Here is a 19725-nt window from a genome sequence, read left to right as displayed (position 1 = left end):
TGGTGTAGGCCTGGTAGAGGCCTGGTGGGGGCCTGGTGTAGGCCTGGTAGAGGCCTGGTAGAGGCCTGGTGGGGTCCTGGTAGAGGCCTGGTGGGGTCCTGGTGTAGGCCTGGTAGAGGCCTGGTGGGGTTCTGGTAGAGGCCTGGTGGGGTTCTGGTAGGGTCCTGGTTTGGGTCCTGGTAGAGGCCTGGTAGGGTCCTGGTGGGGTTCTGGTGGGGTTCTGGTAGAGGCCTGGTGGGGTTCTGGTAGAGGCCTGGTGGGGTTCTGGTAGAGGCCTGGTGGGGTTCTGGTAGAGGCCTGGTGGGGTTCTGGTAGAGGCCTGGTGGGGTTCTGGTAGAGTCCTGGTGGGGTCCTGGTGTAGGCCTGGTAGAGGCCTGGTGGGGTCCTGGTAGGCTACGGTATGTGACTGTTGTCTGTCTTCCTCCAGTTGTATGCTACAGGGTACGGTGCGGGGGGGCGGCTGGGTATTGGAGGAACAGAGTCCGTGTCCACCCCCACTCTGCTGGAGTCCATCCAGCATGTGTTCATCAGGAAGGTGGCGGTGAACAGCGGAGGGAAACACTGTCTAGCCCTGTCCTCTGAGGGAGAGGTCTACTCCTGGGGAGAGGCTGAGGACGGAAAACTGGGACACGGCAACAGGAGGTAAGGATGGGCAGAACATATATACACTATACTATATACACATTATACACACTAAACTATATACACTATACTATATACACATTATACACACTAAACTATATACACTATACTATATACACACTATACTATATACACACTATATACACACTATATACACTATACTATATACACACTATACTATATACACTATACTATATACACTATACTATATACACTATACTATATACACTATACTATATACACTATACTATACACACTATACTATATACACTATACTATATACACTATACACACTAAACTATATACACTATACTATATACACACTATATACACTATACTATATACACTATACTATATACACTATACTATATACACACTAAACTATATACACTATACTATATACACACTATATACACTATACTATATACACTATACTATATACACACTAAACTATATACACTATACTATATACACTATACTATATACACTATACTATATACACTATACTATATACACTATACTATATACACTATACTATATACACTATACTATATACACTATACTATATACACTATACTATATACACTATACTATATACACTATACTATATACACACTATACTATATACACACTATACTATATACACACTATACTATATACACACTATACTATATACACACTATACTATATACACACTATACTATATACACACTATACTATATACACACTATACTATATACACTATACTATATATACACTATACTATATACACATTATACACACTAAACTATATACACTATACTATATACACATTATACACACTAAACTATATACACTATACTATATACACACTATACTATATACACATTATACACACTAAACTATATACACCATACTATATACACTATACTATATACACATTATACTATATACACTATACTATATACACATTATACACACTATACTATATACACTATACTATATACACACTATACTATATACACATTATACACACTATACAATATACACTAAACTATACACACTACTATATACACATTATACACACTAAACTATATACACTATACTATATACACTATACTATATACACTATACTATATACACTATACTATATACACATTATACTATATACACTATACTATATACACTATACTATATATACATTATACACACTAAACTATATACACTAAACTATATACACTATACTATATACACATTATACACACTAAACTATATACACTATACTATATACACACTATACTATATACACATTATACACACTAAACTATATACACTATACTATATACACTATACTATATACACATTATACACACTAAACTATATACACTATACTATATACACACTATACTATATACACTATACTATATACACATTATACACACTATACAATATGCACTAAACTATATACACTATACTATATACACATTATACTATATACACTATACTATATACACATTATACACAGTAAACTATATACACTATACTATATACACATTATACACACTAAACTATACACACTATACTATATACACACTATACTATATACACTATACTATATACACTATACTATATACACACTATACTATATACACACTATACTATATACACTATACTATATACACATTATACACACTATACTATATACACACTATACTGTATACACGCTATACTATATACACATTATACACACTATACTATATACACTATACTATATACACTATACTATACACACTATACTATATACACACTAAACTATATACACTATACTATATACACACTATATACACTATACTATATACACACTATACTATATACACACTATACTATATACACTATACTATATACACACTATACTATATACACACTATACTATATACACACTATACTATATACACTATACTATATACACTATACTATATACACTATACTATATACACAATAAACTATACACACTATACTATATACACACTATACTATATACACACTATACTATATACACACTATACTATATACACACTATACTATATACACTATACTATATACACATTATACACACTAAACTATATACACTATACTATATACACATTATACACACTAAACTATATACACTATACTATATACACACTATACTATATACACATTATACACACTAAACTATATACACCATACTATATACACTATACTATATACACATTATACTATATACACTATACTATATACACATTATACACACTATACTATATACACTATACTATATACACACTATACTATATACACATTATACACACTATACAATATACACTAAACTATACACACTATACTATATACACATTATACACACTAAACTATATACACTATACTATATACACTATACTATATACACTATACTATATACACATTATACTATATACACTATACTATATACACTATACTATATATACATTATACACACTAAACTATATACACTATACTATATACACATTATACACACTAAACTATATACACTATACTATATACACACTATACTATATACACATTATACACACTAAACTATATACACTATACTATATACACATTATACTATATACACTATACTATATACACATTATATACACTATACTATATACACATTATACACACTATACAATATGCACTAAACTATATACACTATACTATATACACATTATACACACTATACAATATACACTAAACTATATACACTATACTATATACACATTATACTATATACACTATACTATATACACATTATACACACTAAACTATATACACTATACTATATACACACTATACTATATACACTATACTATATACACATTATATACACTATACTATATACACATTATACACACTATACAATATGCACTAAACTATATACACTATACTATATACACATTATACTATATACACTATACTATATACACATTATACACAGTAAACTATATACACTATACTATATACACATTATACACACTAAACTATACACACTATACTATATACACACTATACTATATACACTATACTATATACACACTATACTATATACACATTATACACACTATACTATATACACTATACTATATACACATTATATACACTATACTATATACACACTATACTGTATACACACTATACTATATACTATGGTCCTTCTGTAGCTCAGTTGGTAGAGCATGGCGCTTGTAACGCCAGGGTAGTGGGTTCGATCCCCGGGACCACCCATACGTAGAATGTATGCACACATGACTGTAAGTCGCTTTGGATAAAAGCGTCTGCTAAATGGCATATATTATTATTATTATATTATTATTATATACACATTATACACACTATACTATATACACTATACTATACACACTATACTATACACACTATACTATATACACACTATACTATATACACACTATACAATATACACTATACTATATACACTATACTATATACACATTATACACACTAAGCTATATACACTATACTATATACACTATACTATATACACACTATACTATATACACACTATACACACTATACTATATACACTATACTATATACACACTATACTATATACACTACTATACTATATACACACTATACTATACACACTATACTATATACACACTATACTATATACACACTATACACACTAGTTTTAAAGGAGGAACCAGTGTATTCGGCTGTACCACACAGCAGGATCCTGTAAGCTGTGCTGTAGTTTTAAAGGAGGAACCAGTGTATATCCAGTGTATATAGCCAGCAGCATACCACCCTGCATACCACCCTGCATACCACCCTGCATACCACTGCTGGCTTGCTTCTGAAGATAAGCAGGGTTGGTCCTGGTCAGCAGCATACCACCCTGCATACCACCCTGCTTACCACCCTGCATACCACTGCTGACTTGGCTCTGAAGCTAAGCAGGGTTGGCCCTGGTCAGTCCCTGGATTACCAGATGCTGCTGGAAGTGGTGTTGGAGGGCCTGTAGGAGGCACTCTTTCCTCTGGTCTAAAAAATATCCCAATGCCCCAGGGCAGTGATTGGGGACACTGCCCTGTGTAGGGTGCCCTCTTTCAGATGGGATGTTAACCCTGGTGTCCTGACTCCCTGAGGTCATTAAAGATCCCATGGCACTTTATCGTAAGAGTAGGGGTGTTAACCCTGGTGTCCTGACTCTCTGAGGTCATTAAAGATCCCATGGCACTTTATCGTAAGAGTAGGGGTGTTAACCCTGGTGTGAAGGCTAAATTCCCAATCTGGGCCTCATCCTATCACAATCACCTAATCATCCCCAGCTTACAATTGGCTCATTCATCCCTCCTCCTCTCCCCTGTAACTATTCCCCAGGCCGTTGGTGTAATTAAAAACGCGTTCTCAGTCAACTTAGCTGGTAAAATAAATAAATATCACAATGTTTTATGAGTCCATAATCACGATAGGATCAAGGTTGACCTTATACACACACATACCTTATTCTCACAGTGTGCAGGGCCCCACGTTAGTTGGCTACACTTCTCAACTTCCATATGATTTGCAAGAGCAACATTGTTCGGCTTGTAGTAAAGCGACATACAAACTTGTGACCTCTCCTCCCCCTCTTTTAGCCCGTGTGACCGTCCGCGCGTGATAGAGTCCCTACGGGGGGTGGAGGTGGTGGATGTGGCTGCTGGAGGGGCCCACAGTGCCTGCATCACGGCCAGCGGAGAGCTCTACACCTGGGGCAAGGGACGCTACGGACGCCTGGGGCAAGGAGACTCTGAGGACCAACTCAAACCCAAACTGGTAAGCCGTGGTTCTCCTCTCCTCTCAACTTCTAATCTCTTCTCTCATCTCCTCTTCACTCAACTGTTCTTCTCTCCTCAACCTCGCTTCTCTTTTAACTTTTCTCCTCGCCTTCGAATCTCTCCACTCAACTTCTCTCACTCTCTAACTGACACACGCGCACGCGCACACACACACGCACACGCACACAAACACGTCCTGATGCTGAGTGTATCTCTGTCTCTCTGTTGTGGGTCTCTCTCCAGGTGGATGCTCTGCAGGGCCACAGGGTGATAGATGTGGCGTGTGGTAGTGGTGACGCCCAGACTCTTTGTCTGACTGACGATGACATGGTCTGGTCCTGGGGCGATGGAGACTATGGCAAGCTTGGGCGGGGCGGCAGCGACGGCTGCAAGGTCCCCATGAAGGTACAGACCAGACCCATCCACTAGCACCGCAGGTTTCATCCCAAATCTATTCCTGCTATCAGGGATCGTTACGAATCCCTTTTGGCCCGGAGTCTACGGGGGGGACGGTAACCAGACCTGTAACATAACTCATGCAAATTATAATAGTGAAAAAGTAACAGTGAGAACGAAATAACCACAGACAACTAAATTACCATCAAACACGCAGGGTTTATTTCTAAACACACGGTAAAGGGGGGCAGGAAGAGGGGCTGAGCTGGACCCGAGGAAAGAAACAAATATCCAAAAACACCCCTAAGCCAGACTAGCCTACTATAATCACATGTTTAGAGTGATAATCACATGGTTAGTGTCATAATCACATGGTTAGTGTCATAATCACATGGTTAGTGTCATAATCACATGGTTAGTGCGATAATCACATGGCTAGTGCGATAATCACATGGTTAGTGTGATAATCACATGGCTAGTGTGATAATCGCATGGTTAGTGTGATAATCACATGGTTAGAGTCATAATCACATGGTTAGTGTCATAATCACATGGTTAGTGTCATAATCACATGGTTAGTGTCATAATCACATGGTTAGTGTGATAATCACATGGTTAGTGTGATAATCACATGGTTAGTGTCATGGTTAGTGTCATAATCACATGGTTAGTGTCATAATCACATGGTTAGTGTGATAATCACATGGTTAGTGTGATAATCACATGGTTAGTGTGATAATCACATGGTTAGTGTCATAATCACATGGTTAGTGTCATAATCACATGGTTAGTGTCATAATCACATGGTTAGTGTGATAATCACATGGTTAGTGTCATAATCACATGGTTAGTGTGATAATAACATGGTTAGTGTGATAATCACATGGTTAGTGTCATAATCACATGGTTAGTGTCATAATAACATGGTTAGTGTGATAATCACATGGTTAGTATCATAATCACATGGTTAGTGTGGTGATAACATGGTTAGTGTGATAATCACATGGTTAGTGTGATAATCACATGGTTAGTGTGATAATCACATGGTTAGTGTGATAATCACATGGTTAGTGTCATAATCACATGGTTAGTGTCATAATCACATGGTTAGTGTCATAATCACATGGTTAGTGTCATAATCACATGGTTAGTGTGATAATCACATGGTTAGTGTCATAATCACATGGTTAGTGTCATAATCACATGGTTAGTGTCATAATCACATGGTTAGTGTCATAATCACATGGTTAGTGTCATAATCACATGGTTAGTGTCATAATCACATGGTTAGTGTCATAATCACATGGTTAGTGTGATAATCACATGGTTAGTGTGGTAATCACATGGTTAGTGTGGTAATCACATGGTTAGTGTGGTAATCACATGGTTAGTGTGGTAATCACATGGTTAGTGTGGTAATCACATGGTTAGTGTGGTAATCACATGGTTAGTGTGGTAATCACATGGTTAGTGTGGTAAACACATGGTTAGTGTCATAATCACATGGTTAGTGTGGTAATCACATGGTTAGTGTGATAATCACATGGTTAGTGTGATAATAACATGGTTAGTGTGATAATAACATGGTTAGTGTGATAATCACATGGTTAGTGTGATAATCACATGGTTAGTGTCATAATCACATGGTTAGTGTCATAATCACATGGTTAGTGTGATAATCACATGGTTAGTGTGATAATCACATGGTTAGTGTGATAATCACATGGTTAGTGTGATAATCACATGGCTAGTGTGATAATCACATGGCTAGTGTGATAATCACATGGCTAGTGTGATAATCACATGGCTAGTGTGATAATCACATGGTTAGTGTGATAATCACATGGTTAGAGTCATAATCGCATGGTTAGTGTCATAATCGCATGGTTAGTGTCATAATCGCATGGTTAGTGTGATAATCGCATGGTTAGTGTCATAATCACATGGTTAGTGTCATAATCACATGGTTAGTGTGATAATCACATGGTTAGTGTGATAATCACATGGTTAGTGTCATAATCACATGGTTAGTGTCATAATCACATGGTTAGTGTCATAATCACATGGTTAGTGTGATAATCACATGGTTAGTGTGATAATCACATGGTTAGTGTGATAATCACATGGTTAGTGTGATAATCACATGGTTAGTGTGATAATCACATGGTTAGTGTGATAATCACATGGTTAGTGTGATAATCACATGGTTAGTGTGATAATAACATGGTTAGTGTGATAATCACATGGTTAGTGTGATAATCACACGGTTAGTGTGATAATCACACGGTTAGTGTGGTGATAATCACACGGTTAGTGTGGTGATAATCACACGGTTAGTGTGGTGATAATCACACGGTTAGTGTGGTGATAATCACACGGTTAGTGTGGTGATAATCACATGGTTAGTGTGATAATCACATACATGGTTAGTATATCAGGTCGTATATCACACGGTTAGTGTGGTGATAATCACACGGTTAGTGTGGTGATAATCACACGGTTAGTGTGGTGATAATCGCATGGTTAGTGTGGTGATAATCGCATGGTTAGTGTGGTGATAATCACATGGTTAGTGTGGTGATAATCACATGGTTAGTGTGGTGATAATCACATACATGGTTAGTGTGGTGATAATCACATGGTTAGTGTGATAATCACATGGTTAGTGTGATAATCACATGGTTAGTGTGATAATCACATGGTTAGTGTCATAATCACATGGTTAGTGTGTGCTGAAGGACCAACGATTTCCTGATTACTAACTCTAATTGTGAAGTACATTTTCACCAGTCATCTAACCTACGGTATATTAACGGTGGCGCGCACAGCAACAAGGAGCAAGGGAGACATATAATTAATTCCCAAACCCCCTAATCTTTAAATAAAATGTTGAAAATTAAATGTTGAGTTTATTCTGAACATTTTGCCAGTTTTTTAAAGTACCACGACCATCACCGTGGTTTCTCTTCGCTTGGCCCTAATACTCTTCTGTAATATAGCTATCCCCTACAAACGTGTGCATAATATGGACGCAGACATAAAGTTTAAGAAAATAAATAAAGTTATTTAAGGATATATTACCACAGTTGATATAGATCTGTTATTCACCAAAAACAGATAAACTATTGGTAGTTTTGCAACCCCCGTGCACTACGGGAGTAGTGCGCTATAGAGGGAATATGGTGCTGTTTGGAACGAACACACTGTCACCCCAACATGACTGATCTAACAGCTTTACCCATCTTTACCGAGATGTGTGTTTTCCATCTCATGTCTCAGTGTTACTGTTCTCTCGCTTGTAGATTGATTCTCTGACTGGACTGGGAGTGGTGAAGGTTGACTGTGGCTCCCAGTTTTCTGTCTCTCTCACAAAGTCTGGAGCAGTTTACACCTGGTGAGTAAACGATACTTCCTGACCACGGTCAACTGTTAGACTGACTATACATCCTGACCACGGTCAACTGTTAGACTGACTATAGATCCTGACCATGGTCAACTGTTAGACTGACTATACATCCTGACCACGGTCAACTGTTAGACTGACTATACATCCTGACCACGGTCAACTGTTAGACTGACTATACATCCTGACCACGATCAACTGTTAGTAGACTGACTATACATCCTGACCACGGTCAACTGTTAGACTGACTATACATCCTGACCACGGTCAACTGTTAGACTGACTATACATCCTGACCACGGTCAACTGTTAGACTGACTATACATCCTAACCACGGTCAACTGTTAGACTGACTATACATCCTGACCACGGTCAACTGTTAGACTGACTATACATCCTGACCACGGTCAACTGTTAGTAGACTAACTATACATCCTGACCACGGTCAACTGTTAGTAGACTAACTATACATCCTGACCACGGTCAACTGTTAGTAGACTAACTATACATCCTGACCACGGTCAACTGTTAGTAGACTAACTATACATCCTGACCACGGTCAACTGTTAGTAGCCCGACTATACATCCTGACCACGGTCAACTGTTAGACTGACTATACATCCTGACCACGGTCAACTGTTAGACTGACTATACATCCTGACCATGGTCAACTGTTAGACTGACTATACATCCTGACCACGGTCAACTGTTAGACTGACTATACATCCTGACCACGGTCAACTGTTAGACTGACTATACATCCTGACCACGGTCAACTGTTAGACTGACTATACATCCTGACCACGGTCAACTGTTAGACTGACTATACATCCTGACCACGGTCAACTGTTAGACTGACTATACATCCTGACCACGGTCAACTGTTAGACTGACTATACATCCTTACCACGGTCAACTGTTAGTAGACTAACTATACATCCTGACCACGGTCAACTGTTAGTAGACTAACTATACATCCTGACCACGGTCAACTGTTAGACTGACTATACATCCTGACCACGGTCAACTGTTAGACTGACTATACATCCTGACCACAGTCAACTGTTAGACTGACTATACATCCTGACCACGGTCAACTGTTAGACTGACTATACATCCTGACCACGGTCAACTGTTAGACTGACTATACATCCTGACCACAGTCAACTGTTAGACTGACTATACATCCTGACCACGGTCAACTGTTAGACTGACTATACCTCAGGGCAGACTGTGATATGGCATTTACATGTGTAAGCAATTACATCATTTAGCAGACGCTAATATCCAGAGCATTTTACAGGATTAATTAGGGTTAAGTACCCGGGTAACGGTGACTACCACCTGTATAAATCTGTGTGTTTTCAGGGGTAAAGGTGACTACCGCCTGTATAAATCTGTGTGTTTTCAGGGGTAAAGGTGACTACCACCTGTATAAATCTGTGTGTTTTCAGGGGTAAAGGTGACTACCACCTGTATAAATCTACGTGTGTTTTCAGGGGTAAAGGTGACTACCACCTGTATAAATCTGTGTGTGTTTTCAGGAGTAAAGGTGACTACCACCTGTATAAATCTGTGTGTTTTCAGGGGTAAAGGTGACTACCACCTGTATAAATCTGTGTGTGTTTTCAGGGGTAAAGGTGACTACCACCTGTATAAATCTGTGTGTGTTTTCAGGGGTAAAGGTGACTACCACCTGTATAAATCTGTGTGTTTTCAGGGGTAAAGGTGACTACCACCTGTATAAATCTGTGTGTGTTTTCAGGGGTAAAGGTGACTACCACCTGTATAAATCTGTGTGTGTTTTCAGGGGTAAAGGTGACTACCACCTGTATAAATCTGTGTGTGTTTTCAGGGGTAAAGGTGACTACCACCTGTATAAATCTGTGTGTTTTCAGGGGTAAAGGTGACTACCACCTGTATAAATCTGTGTGTGTTTTCAGGGGTAAAGGTGACTACCACCTGTATAAATCTGTGTGTTTTCAGGGGTAAAGGTGACTACCACCTGTATAAATCTGTGTGTGTTTTCAGGGGTAAAGGTGACTACCACCGGCTAGGTCACGGTTCTGATGACCATGTACGGCGACCCAGACAGGTCCAGGGCCTGCAGGGGAAGAAGGTCATTGCCATAGCAACGGGGTCACTCCACTGTGTCTGCTGCACTGAGGATGGTAGGGAATTACTGATTTATCTGTTTTCTGTCTGTTTTGAAACGGTGTTCCTGAACAGTTTGGTTACACTATCAAGATGTATTTAAGTCCTAATTACACCTCCCTACCACCTGTCTACTACAACCACCTGTCTACTACTACTACCACCTGTCTACTACCACCACCTGTCTACTACCACCACCTGTCTACTACTACTACCACCTGTCTACTACAACCACCTGTCTACTACTACTACCACCTGTCTACTACAACCACCTGTCTACTACCACTACCACCTGTCTACTACTACTACCACCTGTCTACTACAACCACCTGTCTACTACTACTACCACCTGTCTACTACCACCACCTGTCTACTACCACCACCTGTATACTACTACTACCACCTGTCTACTACAACCACCTGTCTACTACTACAACCACCTGTCTACTACTACAACCACCTGTCTACTACAACCACCTGTCTACTACAACCACCTGTCTACTACAACCACCTGTCTACTACTACCACCACCTGTCTACTACTACCACCACCTGTCTACTACTACTACCACCTGTACTACCACCACCTGTCTACTACCACTACCACCTGTCTACTACTACCACCTGTCTACTACTACTACCACCTGTCTACTACCACCACCTGTCTACTACCACCACCACCTGTCTACTACCACCACCACCTGTCTACTACTACCACCACCTGTCTACTACCACCACCTGTCTACTACTACCACCACCTGTCTACTACTACCACCACCTGTCTACTACTACCACCACCTGTCTACTACTACCACCACCTGTCTACTACCACCACCTGTCTACTACCACTACCACCTGTCTACTACCACTACCACCTGTCTACTACTACCACCTGTCTACTACAACCACCTGTCTACTACTACCACCTGTCTACTACAACCACCTGTCTACTACTACCACCTGTCTACTACAACCACCTGTCTACTACAACCACCTGTCTACTACAACCACCTGTCTACTACAACCACCTGTCTACTACAACCACCTGTCTACTACTACCACCTGTCTACTACTACCACCTGTCTACTACCTCCACCTGTCTACTACTACTACCACCTGTCTACTACTACTACCACCTCCACCTGTCTACTACTACTACCACCTGTCTACTACAACCACCTGTCTACTACTACCACCACCACCTGTCTACTACCACCACCACCTGTCTACTACTACGACCACCTGTCTACTACTACGACCACCTGTCTACTACTACCACCTGTCTACTACCTCCACCTGTCTACTACTACTACCACCTGTCTACTACAACCACCTGTCTACTACTACAACCACCTGTCTACTACTACTACCACCTGTCTACTACTACTACCACCTGTCTACTACTACTACCACCTGTCTACTACTACTACCACCTGTACTACCACCACCACCTGTCTACTACTACTACTACCACCTGTCTACTACTACTACCACCTGTCTACTACCATTACCACCTGTCTACTATTGCCACCTGTCTACTACCACCACCACCTGTCTACTACCACCACCACCTGTCTACTACCACCACCACCTGTCTACTACTACCACCTGTCTACTACCACCACCACCTGTCTACTACCACCACCACCTGTCTACTACCACCACCACCTGTCTACTACCACCACCACCTGTCTACTACTACTACCACCTGTCTACTACCACCTGTCTACTACCACCTGTCTACTACTATTACCACCTGTCTACTACCACCTGTCTACTACTACTACCACCTGTCTACTACTACTACCACCTGTCTACTACCACCTGTCTACTACCACCTGTCTACTACCACCACCACCTGTCTACTACTACTACTACCACCTGTCTACTACTACTACCACCTGTCTACTACCATTACCACCTGTCTACTATTGCCACCTGTCTACTACCACCACCACCTGTCTACTACCACCACCACCTGTCTACTACCACCACCACCTGTCTACTACTACCACCTGTCTACTACCATTACCACCTGTCTACTACCACCACCACCTGTCTACTACCACCACCACCTGTCTACTACCACCACCTGTCTACTACCACCACCACCTGTCTACTACTACTACCACCTGTCCACTACCACCACCACCTGTCTACTACTACTACCACCTGTCTACTACCACCTGTCTACTACCACCTGTCTACTACTACTACCACCTGTCTACTACTATTACCACCTGTCTACTACCACCTGTCTACTACTACTACCACCTGTCTACTACCACCTGTCTACTACTATTACCACCTGTCTACCACCACCTGTCTACTACTACTACCACCTGTCTACTACTACTACCACCTGTCTACTACTACTACCACCTGTCTACTACTACTACCACCTGTCTACTACTATTACCACCTGTCTACTACCACCTGTCTACTACTACTACCACCTGTCTACTACCACCTGTCTACTACTATTACCACCTGTCTACCACCACCTGTCTACTACTACTACCACCTGTCTACTACTACTACCACCTGTCTACTACTACTACCACCTGTCTACTACTACTACCACCTGTCTACTACTACTACCACCTGTCTATTACTACTACCACCTGTCTATTACCACCTGTCTACTACTACTACCACCTGTCTACTACCACCTGTCTACTACTACTACCACCTGTCTACTACTACTACCACCTGTCTACTACCACCTGTCTATTACTACTACCACCTGTCTATTACCACCTGTCTACTACTACTACCACCTGTCTACTACCACCTGTCTACTACTACTACCACCTGTCTACTACTGTATTACTACTATTACAGTGTGTCTGTGCCATGGTATCTGTAGCTGTGTTTGTGTCCGTCCCAGGAGAAGTGTACACATGGGGTGATAATGACGAGGGCCAGCTGGGAGACGGGACCACTAACGCCATCCAGAGGCCTCGTCTTGTCGCTGCGTTGCAGGGGAAGAAGATCAACAGGGTGGCCTGTGGCTCTGCCCACACACTGGCCTGGTCCACCTCCAAACCTTCCAATGGAGGGAAACTTCCTGGTCAGGTAACTACTGGATGTTATAACTACCTGGTCAGGTGACTACTGGACGTTATAACTACCTGGTCAGGTGACTACTGGATGTTATAACTACCTGGTCAGGTGACTACTGGACGTTATAACTACCTGGTCAGGTGACTACTGGACGTTATAACTACCTGGACAGGTGATTACTGGACGTTATAACTACCTGGTCAGGTGACTACTGGACGTTATAACTACCTGGTCAGGTGACTACTGGACGTTATAACTACCTGGTCAGGTGACTACTGGACGTTATAATGTGGGGATCTCTAATCTGTGTTTATAATGTGGGGATCTCTAATCTGTTGTAACCTGGGTGGTGTAACGTGCGTTGTTAACGCGTGTCCTCTCTCTCCCAGGTGCCCATGGAATACAACCACCTCCAGGAGATTCCCATCATGTCTCTGAGGAACAGGCTGCTCCTGCTGCACCACATATCGGAGCTCTTCTGTCCCTGTATCCCCATGTTTGATCTGGAGGGCCGGCTGGGGCAGACCGCACACGGACCTGCCCTAGGGTTTAACACACTACGGGGCATACTCATCTCACAGGGCAAGGTGGGACATTTAGAACAGACACACAGAGATGGGCTGTATGAGGTAGTTTATTAGGATCCCCAGTAGCTGTATGAGGTAGTTTACTAGGATCCCCAGTAGCTGTATGAGGTAGTTTACTAGGATCCCCAGTAGCTGTTTGTGGTATTAGGTAGTTTACCAGGATCCCCAGTAGCTGTATGAGGTAGTTTACTAGGATCCCCAGTAGCTGTATTAGGTCCTGAGCACAGTGTTGTTTCTCTCCTCAGGAAGCAGCGTTCCGGAAGGTAGTCCAGGCCACCATGGTGAGAGACAGACAGCATGGACCTGTAGTGGAACTCAACAGGATACAGGTAGGAATCGGACTATTTGGAAAACCTACTCAGATGAACACTAGCAAACAGCAGGCTTTCAGAGAATCCTCCTAAATGCTCTCTGTCTCTCTCTCTCTCGTCTGGTTTCAGTGTTGTAAGCAGATATCTGTGTGATGTGTGAACCGTGCATGTCAGTCGATGTTGGGTTCCTCGTCTGTTCCAAATAGCACCCTATTCCGTTTGTAAAACACTACTATAGGGCCCATAATGTTCGGGTCAAAAGTAGTGCACTACATAGGGAATAGGGTGCTATTTGGAATGCACCCCTGGTATAGCCATTCCCCCTCCCAGAGCCTCGGTCCAGGCCACTGGGCCGCCACTGACCCCCTGCTGGGCTGGCTGGATGCCTGGTGGAGGGAGCTGTCACTTTGAACACATCACACCCATCACTCCTGCAGACTCTGTACCGCACTGAGCGGAAGAGCCTGGAGAGATAACCATCTTCCTCTTCCTCCTCCTCTCCTCCTCCCCCTCCAGGTCAAGCGGTCTCGTAGTAAAGGAGGTTTGGCAGGTCCAGACGGGACCAAGTCAGTGTTTGGTCAGATGTGTGCCAAGATGAGCTCCTTCAGCCCAGACAGCCTGCTGCTGCCTCACCGCGTCTGGAAGGTCAAGTTTGTGGGTAGGTTGTTAGCTTCCAGCTCAGTAGGTTGTTAGCTTCATCCTCAGTAGGTTGTTAGGTTCATCCTCAATAGGTTGTTAGGTTCATCCTCAATAGGTTGTTAGGTTCATCCTCAGTAGGTTGTTAGGTTCCCCCTCAGTAGGTTGTTAGGTTCCCCCTCAGTAGGTTGTTAGGTTCCTCCTCAGTAGGTTGTTAGGTTCCTCCTCAGTAGGTTGTTAGGTTCATCCTCAGTAGGTTGTTAGCTTCCAGCTCAGTAGGTTGTTAGCTTCCAGCTCAGTAGGTTGTTAGATTCATCCTCAGTAGGTTGTTAGGTTCATCCTCAGTAGGTTGTTAGGTTCATCCTCAGTAGGTTGTTAGGTTCCTCCTCAGTAGGTTGTTAGGTTCATCCTCAGTAGGTTGTTAGGTTCATCCTCAGCAGGTCTAGGTTGTTAGGTTCCTCCTCAGTAGGTTGTTAGGTTCATCCTCAGTAGGTTGTTAGGTTCATCCTCAGTAGGTTGTTAGGTTCATCCTCAGTAGGTTGTTAGGTTCCCCCTCAGTAGGTTGTTAGGTTCATCCTCAGTAGGTTGTTAGGTTCCCCCTCAGTAGGTTGTTAGGTTCATCCTCAGTAGGTTGTTAGGTTCCCCCTCAGTAGGTTGTTAGGTTCCCCCTCAGTAGGTTGTTAGGTTCATCCTCAGTAGGTTGTTAGGTTCATCCTCAGTAGGTTGTTAGGTTCCCCCTCAGTAGGTTGTTAGGTTCCCCCTCAGTAGGTTGTTAGGTTCCTCCTCAGTAGGTTGTTAGGTTCCCCCTCAGTAGGTTGTTAGGTTCATCCTCAGTAGGTTGTTAGGTTCCTCCTCAGTAGGTTGTTAGGTTCATCCTCAGTAGGTTGTTAGGTTCCTCCTCAGTAGGTTGTTAGGTTCATCCTCAGTAGGTTGTTAGGTTCCCCCTCAGTAGGTTGTTAGGTTCCTCCTCAGTAGGTTGTTAGGTTCCCCCTCAGTAGGTTGTTAGGTTCCTCCTCAGTAGGTTGTTAGGTTCATCCTCAGTAGGTTGTTAGGTTCCTCCTCAGTAGGTTGTTAGGTTCCTCCTCAGTAGGTTGTTAGGTTCCCCCTCAGTAGGTTGTTAGGTTCCTCCTCAGTAGGTTGTTAGGTTCCCCCTCAGTAGGTTGTTAGGTTCATCCTCAGTAGGTTGTTAGGTTCCTCCTCAGTAGGTTGTTAGGTTCCCCCTCAGTAGGTTGTTAGGTTCATCCTCAGTAGGTTGTTAGGTTCATCCTCAGTAGGTTGTTAGGTTCATCCTCAGTAGGTTGTTAGGTTCATCCTCAGTAGGTTGTTAGGTTCCCCCTCAGTAGGTTGTTAGGTTCCCCCTCAGTAGGTTGTTAGGTTCATCCTCAGTAGGTTGTTAGGTTCATCCTCAGTAGGTTGTTAGGTTCATCCTCAGTAGGTTGTTAGGTTCCTCCTCAGTAGGTTGTTAGGTTCATCCTCATGAGAGCGTGACACACATTCCTTTCTATGTACTGTTGGAGTCTACTTTCGTAACTGGAGGGTGTGTGTTGCTTCTCACCACTCTGACTTATCTGAGCATTAGGATTGGGGAAATATGCTTGTGGTTAGGGGTTAGGAATGTGGTTAGGGGTTAGGAATGTGGTTTGGGGTTAGGAATGTGGTTAGGTGTTAGGAATGTGGTTTGGGGTTAGGAATGTGGTTAGGTGTTAGGAATGTGGTTAGGTGTTAGGAATGTGGTTAGGTGTTAGGAATGTGGTTAGGTGTTAGGAATGTGGTTAGGGGTTAGGAATGTGGTTAGGGGTTAGGAATGTGGTTTGGGGTTAGGAATGTGGTTAGGTGTTAGGAATGTGGTTTGGGGTTAGGAATGTGGTTAGGTGTTAGGAATGTGGTTAGGTGTTAGGAATGTGGTTAGGGGTTAGGAATGTGGTTAGGGGTTAGGAATGTGGTTTGAGGTTAGGAATGTGGTTTGGGGTTAGGAATGTGGTTTGGGGTTAGGAATGTGGTTAGGGGTTAGGAATGTGGTTAGGGGTTAGGAATGTGGTTTGGGGTTAGGAATGTGGTTAGGGGTTAGGAATGTGGTTAGGGTTAGGGTTAGGAATGGGGTTAGGGGTTAGGAATGGGGTTAGGGTTAGGGTTAGGAATGGGGTTAGGGGTTAGGAATGGGGTTAGGGTTAGGGTTAGGAATGGGGTTAGGGGTTAGGAATGTGGTTAGGGGTTAGGAATGGGGTTAGGGGTTAGGAATGGGGTTAGGGTTAGGGTTAGGAATGTGGTTAGGGGTTAGGAATGGGGTTAGGGGTTAGGAATGGGGTTAGTGGTTAGGAATGGGGTTAGGGGTTAGGAATGGGGTTAGGGTTAGGGTTAGGAATGGGGTTAGGGGTTAGGAATGGGGTTAGGGGTTAGGAATGTGGTTAGGGGTTAGGAATGTGGTTAGGGGTTAGGAATGACTGTGCTATCAGATATAGGACACTGAAGAACAGAATCCCTTTAGATTTGTGTTTAGATTTTTGTTCTGTTATTCAATGTGTTTCTATGGGCTAATAGCAGTAAGGACTATCTGTTATTCAATGTGTTTCTATGGGCTAATAGCAGTAAGGACTTTCTGTTATTCAATGTGTTTCTAATAGCAGTAAGGACTATCTGTTATTCAATGTGTTTCTAATAGCAGTAAGGACTATCTGTTATTCAATGTGTTTCTATGGGCTAATAGCAGTAAGGACTATCTGTTATTCAATGTGTTTCTAATAGCAGTAAGGACTATCTGTTATTCAATGTGTTTCTTTGGGCTAATAGCAGTAAGGACTATCTGTTATTCAATGTGTTTCTATGGGCTAATAGCAGTAAGGACTATCTGTTATTCAATGTGTTTCTATGGGCTAATAGCAGTAAGGACTATCTGTTATTCAATGTGTTTCTATGGGCTAATAGCAGTAAGGACTATCTGTTATTCAATGTGTTTCTAATAGCAGTAAGGACTATCTGTTATTCAATGTGTTTCTTTGGGCTAATAGCAGTAAGGACTATCTGTTATTCAATGTGTTTCTATGGGCTAATAGCAGTAAGGACTATCTGTTATTCAATGTGTTTCTATGGGCTAATAGCAGTAAGGACTATCTGTTATTCAATGTGTTTCTAATAGCAGTAAGGACTATCTGTTATTCAATGTGTTTCTATGGGCTAATAGCAGTAAGGACTGTCTGTTATTCAATGTGTTTCTATGGGCTAATAGCAGTAAGGACTATCTGTTATTCAATGTGTTTCTATGGGCTAATAGCAGTAAGGACTATCTGTTATTCAATGTGTTTCTATTGGCTAATAGCAGTAAGGACTATCTGTTATTCAATGTGTTTCTAATAGCAGTAAGGACTGTCTGTTATTCAATGTGTTTCTATGGGCTAATAGCAGTAAGGACTATCTGTTATTCAATGTGTTTATATGGGCTAATAGCAGTAAGACCAAATTCAATGTTTCATCAAAAACATTTTTTATATATATTTTGTTTTAAACCTTAAGGGGTCCTAAAATTCTAAATGAAATAGCTGAATGATACTTGGTTCTGACCATGTTAAAACAATTCCATGTTATCTTAGTTAGAACCTCCCCCAGAGGGTTTTAAGGGGTGTCCGTTATAAAGGTTCAGACTATCGTCTAAAGCACATATGTCAGAGTCAAGGCCCGCGGGCCACATCCGGCCCTCGAGAA

The 19725-nt window shown here is 41.6% G+C and overlaps 1 protein-coding gene across 2 annotated transcripts in view; it reads left to right on the top strand.

Moving 5' to 3' along the window:
* Positions 1 to 299: 299 nt before the first annotated feature.
* LOC124018230 (E3 ubiquitin-protein ligase HERC2-like) overlaps positions 300 to 19725 on the top strand; it is a 34654-nt gene continuing 15228 nt past the window's right edge. Inside the window, exons 1-9 of one of the 2 annotated variants that reach the window (XM_046333491.1) lie at positions 300 to 642; positions 5298 to 5475; positions 5721 to 5882; positions 9176 to 9267; positions 11308 to 11447; positions 14323 to 14507; positions 14885 to 15082; positions 15328 to 15411; positions 15910 to 16051. In XM_046333491.1, coding sequence (XP_046189447.1) covers positions 5805 to 5882; positions 9176 to 9267; positions 11308 to 11447; positions 14323 to 14507; positions 14885 to 15082; positions 15328 to 15411; positions 15910 to 16051 — 919 coding nt within the window. In that variant the 5' untranslated portion in view covers positions 300 to 642; positions 5298 to 5475; positions 5721 to 5804. Of the gene's footprint in view, positions 643 to 5297; positions 5476 to 5720; positions 5883 to 9175; positions 9268 to 11307; positions 11448 to 14319; positions 14508 to 14884; positions 15083 to 15327; positions 15412 to 15909; positions 16052 to 19725 lie in introns of both variants that reach the window. The other variant, XM_046333490.1, reaches the window with a different exon arrangement.

The sequence above is a fragment of the Oncorhynchus gorbuscha genome, unplaced genomic scaffold (genome assembly GCF_021184085.1).
Source record: "Oncorhynchus gorbuscha isolate QuinsamMale2020 ecotype Even-year unplaced genomic scaffold, OgorEven_v1.0 Un_scaffold_4398, whole genome shotgun sequence".
Classification (NCBI taxonomy): Eukaryota; Metazoa; Chordata; class Actinopteri; order Salmoniformes; family Salmonidae; genus Oncorhynchus; species Oncorhynchus gorbuscha.
Note: the sequence above shows the minus strand (reverse complement) of the source record. Positions and strands in the feature narration are given on the sequence as shown.